The sequence below is a fragment of the Oryx dammah genome, unplaced genomic scaffold (assembly GCF_014754425.2).
Source record: "Oryx dammah isolate SB20612 unplaced genomic scaffold, SCBI_Odam_1.1 HiC_scaffold_22, whole genome shotgun sequence".
Lineage (NCBI taxonomy): Eukaryota > Metazoa > Chordata > Mammalia > Artiodactyla > Bovidae > Oryx > Oryx dammah.
The window spans coordinates 19356836-19373923 of record NW_024070206.1 but is presented as its reverse complement, the minus strand read 5'-3'; the positions used below and the strand labels follow the sequence as shown (position 1 = coordinate 19373923).

The window sequence follows — 17088 nt, the reverse complement described above, 5'->3', positions numbered from 1 at the left end:
GACTGGGAGACGGGGGTTAACAAATGCAAGCTACTATATACAAAATAAATAGTGAACAAGGACCTCCTGTATAGCACAGGGAACTCTGCTCAATATTCTGTAATAACCTATACAGGGAACAGAATCTGACAAAAAATGGATAAGTATATATGTGTAACTGAATCAATCTGGTGTACACCTGAAACTAACACTGATGCTGTGCTCCAATATAAAATAAAAAGTAAATTAAAAAAGAAATTATAAAGGGCAATGATTAATTTTTCAATTTTTTTCCATTTCTTGAAGATAATAGAGAAGACAGTAAGGATCATGACCACCACTGCAGACTTGACCAGAAGTGGATGGATAAGTGAGTTCTTACCCAAAATACCAGACCCAGAGGACACTGCCTATAGCACAACTGATTCACAAAATTAGTCCTCACAAGACTCACACTGTCTGCAGGATTTCACAGTGAAGATGAAAAGAATGGAGGAGGGAAGTTAAGAAGAGAAAGAAAGGAAGTGGGAAGGAAATCCCCTTGGACACTGAGAGTCATAAAGCACTAGGCACGGTCTGCACACAGGCACAGGGGCCAGGCTGCTAGGCACGGATTAGGTGGCGGGAACACATGCTCTGCGGAACGTAACAGCCGGGCACTGACTGGACTTCTTCCCACAAATGAAGCTTTCTATAGGCAAAGGGGGAAAAAAGGAGTGCCAAGTTCCAGGACAGGGTAGAGACATCATTTTACCAGACTTCTTGAAAACACAGGCTGCTTTGGGGAAGTTTCTGTGATGCCCCACAATCTGGCTTTATGTTACAGTACTTCATTCCTTGCAAACATTCAGGCAAATGTTCTGAGTTCTCCTAACTCATTCTGTCCCTTCTTCTCCTCTCCTGGACATAAATAACCCCTTTCTGATGTTGGATCTACTGAAAATGCACGCTAACACACTCCCACACATGCACACACACACACTTTCTTCTCTACTCCATCACCACCCTCAGGATCAAAACTTAGCAAAAACCAGGTAAAGTACTTGATATGTTAAGATCCCCCAAGGGTATCTCCTCCTGATGCTTTATTACAAACAGGAAATACAATTGCATTAACCACCCCCCAACCCCTCCCCCCAAGACTCACAGACTCAGACTCTTTAACAGAGAGCCTCACAAATCCAACAGCCTCAGATAAACTGCCGCCTGGAGAATCACACGTTCATCCCACCCAGATGGCATGGCCTTGCTTGCACATTTCAGAAGACATCGCAAAAACACACAGGGTTGTTGGCCAAACACTGTCTGAAACACAGACTACAAATCAATGATACCCAAGTAAAATCAGAGCTTTCAGGAACTGCGCCCCCCATCCTCTTTAGTAACAGAATATATTATATACATTTATATATCATTTATATCATGGTGGCTCAGACAGTTAGGAATCTGCCTACAATGCAGGATACCTGGGTTCAATCACTGGGTCAGGAAGATCCCCTGGAAAAGGGAATGGCTACCCACTCCAGTATTCTTGCCTGTAGAATTCCATGGACAGAGGAGCCTGGCGGGCCACAGTCTGTGGGGTTGCAAAGAGTAGGACACGACTGAGCGACTAACAACTCAAACTCTAGCTACTTATGCTGTTATTCATCATATTTATCATATTATTGACATGATCTCACACTTATCCATCATAATATTCATCACATTATTGACATGATGTTACACTTATCCATTGACTCTTAATTTCCAAGTATAATCTCAGGATTAGATGGGAAACTCCTTGAATTTAGAGATGTTGACTTATTTACATTTCTTTGTACCTTGAATCCTAACTTAGAAAATCTCCAGTGAAGACTTCAGAGATGATGGGTATCCTGAGAATACAGTGAGAAGGTAACCATCATCACCACTATTAATGAGATAACCGTGTCTCATGTCTGTGGTGTCATTAAGTTAGTTACCTCCTTGGAAGTTCTGCTGCCATTACTGAGCGAGAGCTTGAGAGGACTTGACCTGGAACATTGAGATGCTCAGGACGGCACCGTTTATATAGAAAATGCATTGTCTACTGTTACCTATGTGCTTATATAGATTACTTCCTAACTTTATACTTAGGATAGAGTACTTCCCTTTCTGAAATGTTTTCTTCTACCCTCGGAGCTCTATCCCTCAAATGAACCTCATTGTGGAGGTGAAAAGCATGTTTTGGTTTCATCATTAAGTTCTTACACTTAGGGCTACTTTCCTTTCTAGGATGTTTGATTGGATTCCCTCACTCTCCTTTCCCCAAAATGCTTGTTTTTCTTTTTATTTTTTTTAAATTTTATTTATTTATTTTTTATTTTACTTTACAATTCTGTATTGGTTTTGCCATACATTGATATGAATCCACCACAGGTGTATTTAAATTCAAATAGTACTCACAATAAATGGTTACTTAAAGTTAATTTTTTTTTTTAAACAGGAAAAACAGTATCAATGAGGCCAAATAAGTGGGGTTAGTGGGAACTGCCTAAAAGGCCCTGAAATGCCACAGTTGTAGCTGTTTTAGACAAAGCGGCTCCCTCTGGTGGAAACAGAACCTTCTCTGGATGGACTGGACCACATCACACAGCCCAGAACCTGGGGTGTCTTCTGAAGACGTGAGAATGGGGGAGGAGGAGTCTGCTGTTGGTATTTGGATGGTCCATGGCAGGTGGGAAAACTGAATCACTGAATGGTTTATCTTCAGTTAAGCTGCTCTAATCACTGACCCCAATCCTCTGGGGTGACTGGCCAGGGGGAACCTGAATGGTGAGGTACAGTCACATATCGGCACTTGGAGATTAGGTACAACTCACATGCTCCTCAAGTTCAATTCTGAGGCTCCAAGATGGAGGAGAAAGAACAAGCCGACCAAGTGCAGGAGCTGAGAGGCCCACACAGATTAGAGGAGGGGTGACTGGGCCTCATGGCCCTCGACCCACGGAAGAACAAAGATGCGATTTCAGAGCGAACAGCACACAGAACCCCTCCTGAGACTCAGACACTCACTCTAATTGTTGCTAAAGGTCAGTGAATTTTAAAACTAAATAGTTGGAACTGGAGGAAATCTGATGTTCGTCATTGTTTATTTTACCACATTATTTGCCCGCATCTGTGGTTTTTTTGTGTTTAGACTACATTTGTTCATTTTCCTGCTCCGTGAATTGTATGGATCTTCTTAATGTGAGAAATAGTACATATTACTGAATTGTTTTAATGCCACTTAAAAATATATAACTATTCTAAAATCTAGAGAACTGAGTAAAACAGTCTATAAGGAACTCATCTACTCGTTACATCTTCATGTAATTCTTGATACAGTAACATCTCAGCACTCAACATCTATATTGACACTTTGTGCAAAATTCAGCCGCATCAAAAATTATAACTTGCCTGTAGCACAGGGAACTCTACCCAGTGCTCTGAGGTCCCCGAAATGGGAAGGAAATTCAAAAAAGAGGGGCTATATGCATACATGCGGCTGATTCACTTTGCCGTACAATAGAAACTAACATAACACTGTAAAGCAACTATACTCCAATAAAAATTAATTTTTAAAAAGTTATGAAACTGAGCAGAAAGAGTGTCTCCTCCTCATTCCAACCAGGTCCCACTGTCCTGACAGTGGGGCCATATTCTGAGCTCCTGGCAGATGGTGACTGTTCACACATCTATGTTCTCTCCAGGAGAGATTCAGCATTGCTAGGCATCCTGTAACCATTGCCACCAAGAGTCCTAATGTGTGTTCATTCAGCTCAACCCTGAGCCCCACATTCCAGTGCAAAACATATACATTTAACTTTCATCAGGGCTTCCCAAGTGGCACTAGAGGTAAAGAATCCGCTCGCCAGTGGAGGAGATGAAAGAGACACGGGTTCAATCCCTGGGTTGAAAGATCCCCTGGAGTAGAAAATGGCAACACACTCCAGTAATCTTGCCTGGGAAATCCTATGGATAGAGGAGACTGGTGGGCTATAGTCTATGGGGTCACAAAGAGTTGGACACGACTGTGTGACTGAGCATACACACACACACACACACACACACACACACACCCCTTGTTGCTTGCAGCAGTGATGCTCATGAGGATGCCCTGAACACTGAGTTGATAATACTGACCACTGGTCCTTGGGGAAACACAGTAGGATCCTGGAAGCCTCTGGTTACAACATTTTCATCAACCGATCAATATGTAACCTGTTTAGAGACACCTTATTTAATACCTATTGCAGATTCATCAACATTGAACTCACAGCCAACAGTGCTGTGACTCCTGCTTGAATGTAGTCTCTCTGATGAATGTGTTTTCCCCACAAGGCACATCCCAGCCTCCTTTCTGTTTCATTTTAAAAAATTGAATTCAGATATGTATCAATATAAATATTAATTTATATTATATTCAGATTATTTTCTATTATAAGTATCACAAGATATTAAATAGATTTCCCTGTGCTATACAGTAGGTCTTTATTGTTCATCTGTTTATATGTAGCAGTTTTTATCTTCTAATCCCAAACTCCTAATTCATCCCTCCCTGATCCCCTTTCCCTGTGGTAACCATAGTTTTTTTTCCATGTCTGTGAGTATTTTTTTGTTTTACAAGTTCATTTGTATCATTTCTTTCAATTCTACACATAAGTGATATCATATGATATTTATCTTTGTCTGACTTACTTCACTTAGTATGGTAATCTCTAGGTCCATCCATGTTGCTGAAAATGGCATTATTTCATTTTTTTCTTTTTTATGGCTGAGTAATATTACACTATGTATACATACCACATCTTCTTTATCTATTCATCTGTCAGTGGACATTATGGTTGCTTCCATGTCCTGGCTACTGTAAACAGTGCTGCTATGAACATTGGGGTGCATGTATCTTTCTGAATAGAGTTTTCTCCAAATATATGTCCGGGAGTGGGATTGCATAATCATATATCCAAACTTCCTGAGCTCAGGAAATGCAGTGGACTTGAGGACATTTTAAGCAGCAATATCACCAACACAAAGAACAAAAGCGTGGTATACGTGGCACTAACTAGTGTCCTGTTCACAGTCTGAGCTGAACCCAAAAGGGGACCCGGTCTTGACCTTCCTTAGCCGCACAGGCACGGCTGGTAACTCCACTTTCCTGCCACTCCTCAAGGGTCCAACAGTGACCATCAAAGCGCTGTGGGCGTCACTTGGGGGTCACAAATGAATTTTAGCAGGTAGACGAATTAACAAACACAGAACCTGCCAATGATAAGGGATCAACCTATTCTAAAAAATTAAACACCCTTTTGTATTACCCACTGGAGAGTAAATTTCTGGATTGTGGAGCTATGTTTACTTTTGTTCTCTGTGGTATTGCCGGTTCTCAACATGTTATTTATAAAGAGAAAATGCCTCATCAGTATTTGTCAGATGACTGAATGAAGGACTGAATCAACACTCCATCTGGCCCCCCATTCAGCATAGGTCTATCTTCCTGCGACAGGTGGTCCCAAGAATGAATACAGGGGACTGGTTAATTCAGACTCTTGTCGGAGCATTACACACAGAGTCCAAACAACAGCCAAATTCTGGACCACAAATATGTTTAATTCCCCAGGTAACTACCTCCCACCCCGCTCCTTCAATGCAACAAGCCAGTGTCTCACTTCCAAACAAAAATCCAAGCCCAGCCCCACGTCCAGAAGCCTGGCCTCTGGCTCCCTTTGGCTTGTGCGTGGGCCCATGACAGGCCTTTGTAAACGCCCTGGCTGCTGAATATTTGATGAGCAGCATCTGGCTGAACGACAGAGCAGTCCCTGCCATCTACAGACAGATGCAGCCCACCAGCCCCCATCACACCATCAGCTCCTGTGATGGACAAGTGTTTGCTTCACTCTCACCTTCATGAACAAGCAGCCAGCACAGCCAGCATGCACGATCGCGCCTTTCCAATAAGCTGGCCGTTGAATGAGCCTGACGGCAAAGAGATGATTAATCCTCACCTATTGCACAGTCCTCAAGCAAGTAATTGAGAAACAGAGGAAAAACAGAGCGGTACGGCATCTGGGACCGGAAGACCTGGTCCTGTAGCTATGGTGCCCATTGCTCTGCTGTCCAGACCCAGCCTGGCCATTAGCCCTTCCCCCACTTGCCTCTGCGTCTCCACTGAGATGAAGCGGTGATGGATTTCTGCGGCCTTGGGGTGGCCAGGTCTCTCTGGGGAGACGAAGCAGGAACTTATAGGCTAACCACTGCCTGGTGGTCACTCAGGGCTCATCTCAAGGATGCTGGGGGGTCAGGAGGGGAGTTGATAGGATTGTGTTGAGTAAACAAACAGGACTCATCTTCAGGGGCTCGTGTGTTGCTGTAAAACATACCTTTTCTGTGCTCTCTCCTTTTCCCTGCAGGACCACTGCTGCTGCCTCCCCCATGGGACTCTATTTTTTTTTCTTGGTCAGCAAAACAGGGGTCAGAATTCAGGCTTCACACACTCTCTTGGCCAGGACCCTGTGTCAGAGGCTCTTAGATGACCCGCCTTTAGTGACCCTCTCTTAGATGCCTATATACAACATAATCTATAGAATGAGATAAAGAAATGTGAATGGTCTTTTAGTCAAAACATGATAAATGAATAACTTTTAAGCATTCAGAAAAAAACATTCTTGGGATCCTCTTCTCTGCTTAATGCTGAGAAAATATCCTAAATGGTGTTCGCAGTACAATAACCATCCACTTATATTGTCACAAGGCAGCTGGATTATATGCAAAAATCTCTCCACTTATTTTCACTCTGTATTAATTTTATAATAAAACCAGTAGAATGTGGGAAATGCCTGGGTTGGTAACTGAATTATTTATTTTAGAAGCTTTCACTTATTGGATCAATTTTTTTTAATGTTCATTTCAGGAATTATTCATGAACCTCTGTGTGTTTCTCAGCTTCCTTTTCTGTAAAACATAAATAGTATGGATTCCTATTTCTTGGGGTGTTGGGAGGACTCAATGAGGTGTAGAAAGCTTGAGGGAGCCGCCTGGCAGACACAAGCCCTGCATGTGTTACCTAGTGGTTCTTCCAATTAGCAATTAGCACTGCTTGAAACTTAAATGTAAGTCTTCATCTGAAAGGGTTCTTTTGTATGAATCTATGCAAACATACATGGGTCTGTTTAAGAGAAATGGTTATACGCAAAGCAAAGCCTAGACTCTAACAAGTCAATCCATCAAAAATTAGTCTCGTCCAGACTGTGAAGTAAATCAGCTTCAAAACTGAAGCAAATGGACTCCAGATACACAGAGAAGCAAATCAAATCAGCTGAACCCTTTCGAAGGGAAGATACATTTTTCAAGTAAAAGGGATGACCTCCTCCTCTGAGCTCCTTAACCATTTATTCAGCACAAGCACGGGACACGGTATCCATGAACTTGACTCCACGGCAGATGACTTAGTGTTCTGTCCAGGACCAGCACATGGACTCAACATGGGGGGGAAAACCAGGACCCTTGGAACTGAAGGAACCTGCTGCCCAGGAATGTGTTGTTAATGCACATCCTGTGCTATTTCTTAGTGTCCAAATGCCCAGGACAGCGCTGGTACAGGGCACCAGTGTGTGTCCGTCAAGTGAATAAACAAAAGAGTCATTTCCAGCTTGAATCAGCAAACTGACATCCAATTCAGGCCCCTCACCCACCCCCGACCTTGTCATGATGAACAGCACCTAAATCACAGGTGAGGTCACACTGCAGATTTGGTTGATCACAGCCAAATAAAATGCAAAGTTCAGGACTTCTGAGAACATCTCCTGACTCATATAATAATATGACCCCGTGTTTCCTGAGATGAGAATTATATGTGTGCCTGAAAGTTCTGTGTCACTGAGTGCTCTTTGCCAAATTCAAAATAACCACCCCCCAAAAAAGAACAGATAAAATAACCTAAAAGTCTTACCATTAATTTCTTCAAAAATTCAAGAAGCAAGCATCTCATCATTTTGGTAGCATTCTGTTTGGTTGAGCTGATATTGATAATAAAGCACTTACCCCCAAATAATTTGCTCAATTAAATATTTCCTTGCCTTTTGCTTTACGATGACATAATAAACCACAGTAATAATAAGCTTAATGGTATAAAGAGTAACAGTGTTTTTAACAAAAACCAGATGCCAGCAGTTTAAAATATCTGCTACTATTTCCTCTCTGACGTCTAAACACAGCTTTACAAGTTACAGACCGCTCTGCCTCTTCACATCGCCAAACACAGCATCATTTTTCTTTTCTCAGGAGCCTTCAGTGACTCTGGTAAAGTGTTTCCTGGGTCAGAATATGAGGGTGAAGCCTTCTGGTGATTACTTCACACACACACACACACACACACACACACACACACACATACACACTATCCTATGATGATTACAATTTCCTCTTAAACTAGGACCCTGTTCAGAGCTGAAGAGAATAAAATATTTTTCCTTATTATTTTCTAATAATTTTGTCAACAGTTTACGGAAATGAACCTGACCTGCTAAATTGCTCGCCTTTGTCCTCAAAGCACAATGAACCCTCTCTTTGACCACCTGCCTTCTAACGCTATCCTCCTCTCAAATGTTGAAAGAGAGCCAAATTACGAGAAAAAGACCTTTTTAATGACTTTTGAATCATTGTAAACATAAGCAAACACAGCAGGGAAATTGCTACCTTGCTCAAAAAAATACAGAAAAATTATATAGGAAAAAAAAATTAGAAACCCACCCCTTTAACAAAAGGAGAAAATCTTCTCCACAGAAACCACATGTTGAAAACTATTTGGAGGGCATATCCTGAAAGTTTGGTCCTTTTGGTTTCCTTTGGCAAACTGAGTGCCTCAGCCAGGCCGGGACCCTCATGTGAGCTTCACCTGCTTCGGAAGGACCCGGCTTCCGTGACTGAACAGGGAGACCTAGGAAGACCCACCCAGGTACCCAAAGCTCTTCCCTTCCCTTCACCCCCAGGGCTCTGTTCCCACCTATGAGTCGTTCAATCTCAGAGAAGGCTTCCGGTTACTGAGGGTCCCTGAACCAAACAACAGCTTTGCAGTTAGAAATAATTACCCACCATAGACAACCCTTGTCTCTGGTCCGTCAGCATGTTTGTGTGTATGCACGTGTGTGTATGTGCACATGTGTGTATGAGAGAGAGAGACACAACATGTCACCTGTGAACTGATTAAATGATGATGCTTCTAAGATATCTTCACTGCAGGTCAATGACTAGTATTGCCCAAAAAGTACTGTAGTCTTGACATTTGGAGAACTCCTTCTCAAACAGCCCCCAATAAGTAAATGACTCTCCCCACCACCACAAAAAAAAAATGGAGAAGACCTTCTTACCCTCCCCAGCCTGCAGGAGGGCACAAGAACTAAGACAAGATGCTGGCAGGACTGAGCAAGGAGACAGAAGTGATTTACATCAAAGTCCACGTCCCACACCAGACTGTGGCTCTCAACCCAGACCCCTGACACTTTACTGATAAAGTAAGAGCTTTCCTTGCATGCAAGGATGTAAATAAAACTCTCTGTTGAAACCAACTGAAAAAGATTTGAGACTCTAAACATCTAAAGAACCAAAATCTAAGAAAGTATGATCAGGTGCGTTGAACCAGACGGTGAGTCCCAGCCTTATGGGGGAAGTGCTCCCTGATGGGTGGAAAGGCTGGTGAGGTGGGATGGGAACTGGTCAGGAGTCTAGACTATCCTAAAAGTGACTGAGGCTCACCAACCTCCGTGGCAGGAGGATAGTGCAGTCATACCAGCCCCTCACCATGCAGGTTCCTAGCTGGTTAAGTGGATTTATAACCCACTGGGTTTTTTCATTCCAGAGTGGAGGGGGGTTCCTGCCATTTCAATCAATCATTTTCTATCCTCTAATTAAATGAGGTCGTGTGTAGGGAGCACTCACCGCAGCTCCTGACACATAGGAAACTGACCTGCTCTTAGCACCCTCAGTCCCCAGGCCTCTGAAGATACTGCACCTGACTCTCTGGTCTGGGCCAGATAGGCGCGGCCGGATGGCTGTGGCCAAGACTTCAGGTACATCAAGCTAATCAGTACCTCCTTCAGGATGCTGCCTTCTGGTTCCCACATCTTACTCTGCCCAATGTCTTAGTCTCATACATCCATGCATCCACATGAACCCACCACAGAAAGATGTTCCATTATTTTGTCACTTGGGTGTATCATCCAATAAATCTTAAACCTCCTCAATGATCATGGGGCACGACCTTCAGACACTGTTTTACACTCAACACTATGGGTTTTGTCTTTTTTTCTTTTCTAAAATTGATATAACTAATTCATCTCCATTTTTTCCCCATCAAAGTTGACTCCAAATACTATCACATCAGACCCACCTTAGAAGGGCAGTGACTTCTGGAGCCTGCATGCGTGTGTTCTAAGTCACTTCAGTTGTGTCCACCTCTGTGTCCCTATGGGCTGTAGCCCGCCAGGTTCCTCAGTCTGTGGAATTTCCCAGGCAAGAATACTGGAGAGGGTTGCCATGCTCTCCTCCAGGGGAGCTTCCCAACCCAGGGATTGAACCCATGTCTCCTGCAATGGCAGGCAGACTCTTTACTACCTGGGAAGCCCACCATTGAAGCTACTTAAGACAAACTCCAAAGGAGACTGCAGAGGATTAATCTGAGATTGGTTTAAAAAAATGACAGCATCACTGGAACAAGTCCATGGCTTCCAAAGACAGCTTCTTTGACAGAGCTACCCTTCAAGGAAACACACAAGAGCCAGAGTGCTTGGGAGACCATGACAGTGAAGAACAATGCTTTCTTCTCATGTTTATTCTCCAAAAACCCAAACACAGTGTTTGGTGAAGGGCAGTCTTTCAATTAACATTTGTTGAAAGAAATAAACAATCACACTCAATAAGACGTATTTTCTACATAATATCTACATGTCATCAATCTGCACTGAAGCAAATTAAAATATCTCCTCTCAACAAACTCGTATCATCTCTCCAGACCCTTGTGCCCAGGGCCTGGTAATCTATCAGCCAACAAGTATTTATTCAGTGATCAGGCTTCCCTCTGTGCTTGCAATACTGAGAACAGTGTTCTGTCCTGGGTACGGGTCAGACAACAGAGGGGTTAAGAGCATGACCACCTACACAGTACCTGTGTGTCCTGGGCTTGTTAACAAGAAAGCCTAGATATCACACAATTCTTAGCTGATATTTAAAGAGCACTAGGAAATATCTTGAGGTTAGGACTAGCTATGAGATTGAGATTTCTAACTCTAGCTCACTCTGATATTCAAAGTAATAACATTATCCTTCAAAACAACAGTCATGTTATCATTAGTCAGTGTGTGCTGACTACACACACTATACGGACTTTTACATCTCATACATTTTACCACATGTGTTCCATCCAGACAAAATACCAACTGTTCCACCACAATGAGAATACGCAGTATGCATAGGCATAGGGAACTTAATACATACACGTCTAGTTAAAGAACTTAATATCTCATCAACTTGGAATATTTGGGCCACCTGAAGTTAACTACATATTAGTTCCTATTTAATGGAGTGACGTCTCAATTTAAATGCAAAGCCCACTGCTAAGCAAACAGCAAGCGAAGATTTCCTTGCTTTCCTTGAGTATCTTAGGCTTCAAAAAAATCCCTAACGTTGTTAGGAAAGCATACAACATTCTCATTTCTTCAAGTATTCATAATCTTCTGATCCCCAGTAAATCTAAAGTAGCAAACTCCCAGGACCTATTACCCCACACCCAAGCTTCTGTCTCCAGAGGAGAGACAGGTGTGAGTGATCAACTGTCCTGCGATGTTTGCTCTCGTGGAGGCCAAGGGAAGCAGAGGACAAGGGCTGGGTTCCTATATGCCAAGAACTCTAGACTGTGAACAAAAATGCACTCATTCATTCATTCTGTAAATATTGATGGACGGATGGCTAGACACCAAGTGCTGTCCCCGGTCCTGGAAACACAGTCGTGAACAAAAGAGCAAAACCCTTGCCATCTTCAAGGCGGTCCACAAGGAGAGACTCCATAAATAACTGCACTAAAATGGGCTCTGGCTCAGCCTCTGGGGAGACCTGAGTGGATGGGGGACAAGGAGAATGTCTGAGGAGCCGATAGAGTTGGGAGGATAGAGATTACCAGCCCAAGGAGAGGGGCTTCGCTGAGACCACCCTGAGCCTGAATTATACTGACATCTGACTCCTGCTGAGAAATCCAAGGAGAAAGAAGGGAGAAGCAATTTGCACACTGACTTACTAAGAGTTCCCATCCTCTGAGCCTTGACTGTGCGTGCCCACCTGTGTGTGTGTGTATGTGGGTGTGGGTGTGTGCATGCGGGGACGTGTGCATGTGTGTGCATGCACATGTGTGTGTGCACATGTGTGCATGTGTGTATGCACGTGTGTGTGTGCATGTGTGTGTGTGCATCTGTGCGGCAGAGGCCCTGAACGGCAGGCAAAGCAGATGCCCTAGAGTTCTCTCCCAGATGACACTGGACCTTCCTACCCATCTGTGAGACATGTGTGTGACCCCGAGACTTCTGCAAAGCCACACGGCGTCACCCCTCCAGGTCCACCAGATCCATCACTGTCTGTGTGGATGCCACACAGGCATCTTCTTGGACCATGTGACTTGAACCCTGGACCACACCTCCGCTAGAAGCGCCTGGACTGGGTGCCTCCAATCACAGAATTAGAACCGCCAGACTGTGAGTCCTGTGAGTTCATAAAGACCACGTGGGGCCTCCCTCCCTCCAGTCCCTGTGCAATTCCAGACACAGCAAATAGATAAGGTTGTGAGTCTCGGCCATGCCCCTTGGCGCTGAAAGACAGGAAGGACAGGAGGACAGGACACACAACCCCAAGCCCTGCTCCCAGGTACCAGCTGGAAAGATGCCTGCAGGCTCCCTCTGAGCTGCTGGACCCTCGGCTCCAGGTGAGCGGTGTCGGGGGCGAGGAGGCTGACACCTGTACACACAATGCTGTCTGTGTTCTGACCTGCTACACTCTGGGGATTCAGACATTTCTTCCCACACACAGAAACCGCTCTGCGTGTCTGATCTCATCCTTCACCTGTGTGTTTTCTGACCAAGTCACTCTCTCTGTGCTTGGGCAGAGATGATGGGCCACATTACACACGCCCACCCCCACAGAGACCGAGGCCCTGGGCAGAGTGGGGCTGGGTCACTTGGGAAGAAGCAAAGCCAGGCGTCATTACTGAGTGTGACAAGGAAACCCCGTGACCTGGTTCTAGATAAAACAAGGGGACACCTTGACAGAAAAGCGACAGATTGTTTAATTGAGGACAAACAGGTACTCATTTCTAAAGCACTTAATTCCAAAGGTGAAACCTTCTTTCTTTAATACAGGAGCTCCCAGCCATGAGGTAGGAGTTGCCTGTGTGTTACCATCTTGGTTCCGAGGCCAGAAGCTAAGCTGTTTAAGTGTCTTTGTTTATGTTGGACTCTAGGAAGGAGGCTTGGGTAGGCGGGGTCTCATAAACAACATATTTTTGGTCTGATAAGGATTTGCATAGACTCACATTTCTCTAGCCCTTCTTCACTGTGTGTATTAAGATTTAAGCGAATTAGAAGAGCTATTACTTAAATTCTTCCCAAGGCAAGAAAACCAGCAGTGCATCTGCGGTCCTAACCATCAGGTTGAACAATCAATTTAACAGTCGGGGGAGAACAGGAAAGACAGAGTCAGGATTTACTGCTCTGTTTACACCAGGACTTTACTGCTTTTCCTGAGAAGTCAGCACTGTGAGCTGGCACCATGGAGCCACAGCCATTCCCATGTCAAGCCTGACTTCCTGTCCTTTGCTATAAACAGGGCCATCATTCTCACCTAAGACGTGGGGCACAGTCCTGATTTCTTGTAATGGCATCGTTTCAAAAAAACAATTAATTCGATTAACTCAGTGCAGTTTAATTTCTCTTTGTGGAAGAACTTCAAATCAGACCAGCTTCCTCATTGGAGCCTCAGGAAAGAGTCACTATTTCTCTCTACGCCTTCAGGTTCCTGGAGAGCACTGGGGAAGGAGCTATGGGTTTGCAATCACACGCTTGAAAAACTAGCACTGGAATCTGTGTCTTTCTGTACCTGACTGAGTCACACATGACAGATTCCAGCTGACGTGTGATGCAGTCGCGACCGCCGGCTTCCTCCCCAGGCCTCCTGCTCACATCCTAGCTGCACTTCCCACCGCCTACTCCTAGCACAGAGAACCTGCAGATCCACTTCATTTTCATGACCACACGTTGAGTTCCAGAACCTTCCAGACCCTCTGCAAACCTACAAACGCAGGCCTGCCGGGGAACATGTGTGGGAAAAACAACTGCGAGCCACAAAAACTCATCACCATCAAGTGCCCCAGCTCCCCAATGGACCAGCATCTCTCCCTTCCGATAATCCCCCTCAGATGCGCCCCGCCCTGGAGCAGAGAGCCAGGGGCTCTTACCTTGCATGGTGACTTTAGTTGGTTCCGAGAACAGGGGGATGAGCAGGAGGTAGATGAGGTAGACGAAGGAGAGCCCGTTGTACCGGAAGGCGCAGGCTGTGGGGAAAGAAGAGGGCGTTAGTGATGGTGATGGTGGCCTCGGGCATCATGGCGACTGGTGGCCACATGACCACAGCGCATCTTCCATTAGGAAGAAAACACAGCTGCATCCATCTGTACCCATCATCACACGGAGTGTGGTGAGAATCGGGGAATGACAGTGCTCCCATCACCTAACCAGGAGGCAGCAGCACCAGCACCCCTGTGACAGGCACGAAACCTGTCACAGATGAAAAGTGCTGCAGAGGTGCAGGGCGACGGGCTGTGAGTATGTGAGGTGTTCAGACGAGGCTGTGGGCAGAAGGCGAGGTGACACTGAAGGGAAAAATGAGAGAAGAAAGTCTTTGTCAAACGCTCTGCAGCCAGGCTCAACCCCAGTTATCTCAGGAACCCTGTGTGACAAGGACAGGCCCAGGCTCAGGGACCCACTCACTCACTGGTCCGGTGAACAGATTCACAGGATGAAGAAGTGTGGAGATGAACATTCGTCAGAGGGAATGTGGAGCTGACATCACTAGTCCCTGACCACGTGGATAAGAAGACATTTCAGGCATATTACTCTGGAGACACATGCCCGGGACCCATGAGTTCACGTCAGTGTCAGCTCACACCAGCACTGCCCCACATCAAGCCTTATCTGTGCATTACCGCTCACTCTCACCACTCTCCTTGCACAGATCCTGGTTTTATTCTCTCTACACAGGACAAAGCAGCAGGAGTAGGAAGCACAGCCGGGCTGAGGTAGGAGCCTGTGAGCTCGTCCCGCTTCTGCGTCTCCATCAGGAAGTCTGGCATCCTCACCTGTCTGACTCGTCCCCAGGAAACCATCAGGGGCTCAGGGGGCCAGAACCTTGCTTCCACAGGATGCCTGTAACTGTTTTGGTTTTATATAACCTTGTTCTGTAAGGTATCAAATCGTTCACACTGGAAATGTGTACACTGAGGACATTCCCAAACCCTAACTCTGAAGAGGGAGAAATGAGCCCACTCCTGGGTTCTCAGGGCAGAGCCTTTAGTTCCCATTATTTATCACAAAGTCCCAAACACTTAAGGAGAGGCAGGGACGATCCAAGGAGGGTAGTCAGTTCAATAGCTCAGTCGTGTCCAACTCTTTGAGACCCCGTGGACTGCAGCACACCAGGCTTTCCTGTCCATCACCAACTCCTGGAGTGTGATCAAACTCACGTCCATGGAGTCGGTGATGCCATTCAACCATCTTATCCTCTGTTGTCCCCTTCTCCTCCTGCCTTCTATCTTTCCCAGCATCAGGGTCTTTTCCAGCGAGTCAGTTCTTCACATCAGGTAGCCAAAGTATTGGGGCTTCAGTTTCAGCATCAGTCCTTCCAATGAATATTCAGGATGGATCTCCTTTAGGATTGATTGGTTTGACCTCCTTGCAGTCCAAGGGACTCTCAAGAGTCTTCTCTAACACCACAGTTCAAAAGCATCAATTTTTTGACACTTAGCTTTCTTTATGGTCCAGCTCTCACATCCATACATATGTGATCCCCTGCTCCCATGAGTAGGCTGGACCTGGGGCTCCGAGTGACCAGAGACAGTGAAAGTACCAGGATCCCTCTTGGGGGCCTCTATCCTGGGTACCCCTGGTCCCTGAGGGGAGCCAGCCATTGGGCTGCAAGTTGTCCCAAGGAGAGGCCCCAAAGGAAGGAGCCGAGGCCTCCAGCCAGCAGCCAGCCTGCACCAGAAAAGGAGGAGATGGGTAAGCCTGGAAGAGGGCCTCGCAGGCTGCACCCTGACTGACCTTGACTGCCCTGACCAACCTTGACTGCAGCCCATGAGAGCCTAAGCCAGAGGCGCCTACTGAAACTTCCTGGATTTCCCACTCCCAGAAACTCTGCGGCAGGGTTTGTTGCTTTAAGCTGCTAAATGTTTGGGTAATTTGTATGCAGCAACAGATGACTAATACCCAAACTTTCATTAAAAAAAAATCAAGCCACTTCTAAAAATCCACCTTCATTTATTTTTGTCTAAAATTATCCAGTTTGATTGACGACAGTGGCCTAATTGCTGAATTTTCTGCTTTATTTTATGTGTGAAGTTGCCACCCAGGAGTCACCTGAGCTTAGATGCAAAATATGCCTTTGAACTTGTCAGCAAGGCACACTCGAGCTAGAAAAGCCTCAGAAGGTAAATAGCAACACTCTCTTACTCAGTGTGATGTTGTTGTGGTCCACGACCTGGAATCACGGAGCACACTCCCTGCCTTTGTAAAAAGCTATCAGATGCCAGTACCCACACCTCTCAGGGGCCACGCAGGCACCTGGAACCCTGTCCTCTGCCTCAGGGATTTACTGTGGACACTACAAGTTTTTACAATACAGATCAGGTTGTTCTAGGGAAAAAAAATTCTTCACTCTAGCTAAGAATGCACTCTCCCGCTATTTCTACCTGGTTTCAACTATCCAAAATTATATGGAAAGTTCCCTCAAAGAATGACAACAGGAATTTTCCCCAAAAAAGACCTTGCCAGGCTTAAAGAGCTCACAATTAGAAACTGCACG

General features: G+C 45.2%; 1 protein-coding gene across 1 annotated transcript in view; it reads right to left on the bottom strand.

The window, feature by feature from the left end:
- The window catches only part of PIEZO2 (piezo type mechanosensitive ion channel component 2), a 262558-nt gene that overhangs the window by 204146 nt on the left and 41324 nt on the right, over nt 1-17088 (bottom strand). Inside the window, exon 2 of the mRNA XM_040264615.1 lies at nt 14468-14563. Within this exon, the coding sequence (XP_040120549.1) occupies nt 14468-14563 (96 nt within the window). The remainder of the gene's footprint in view (nt 1-14467; nt 14564-17088) is intronic.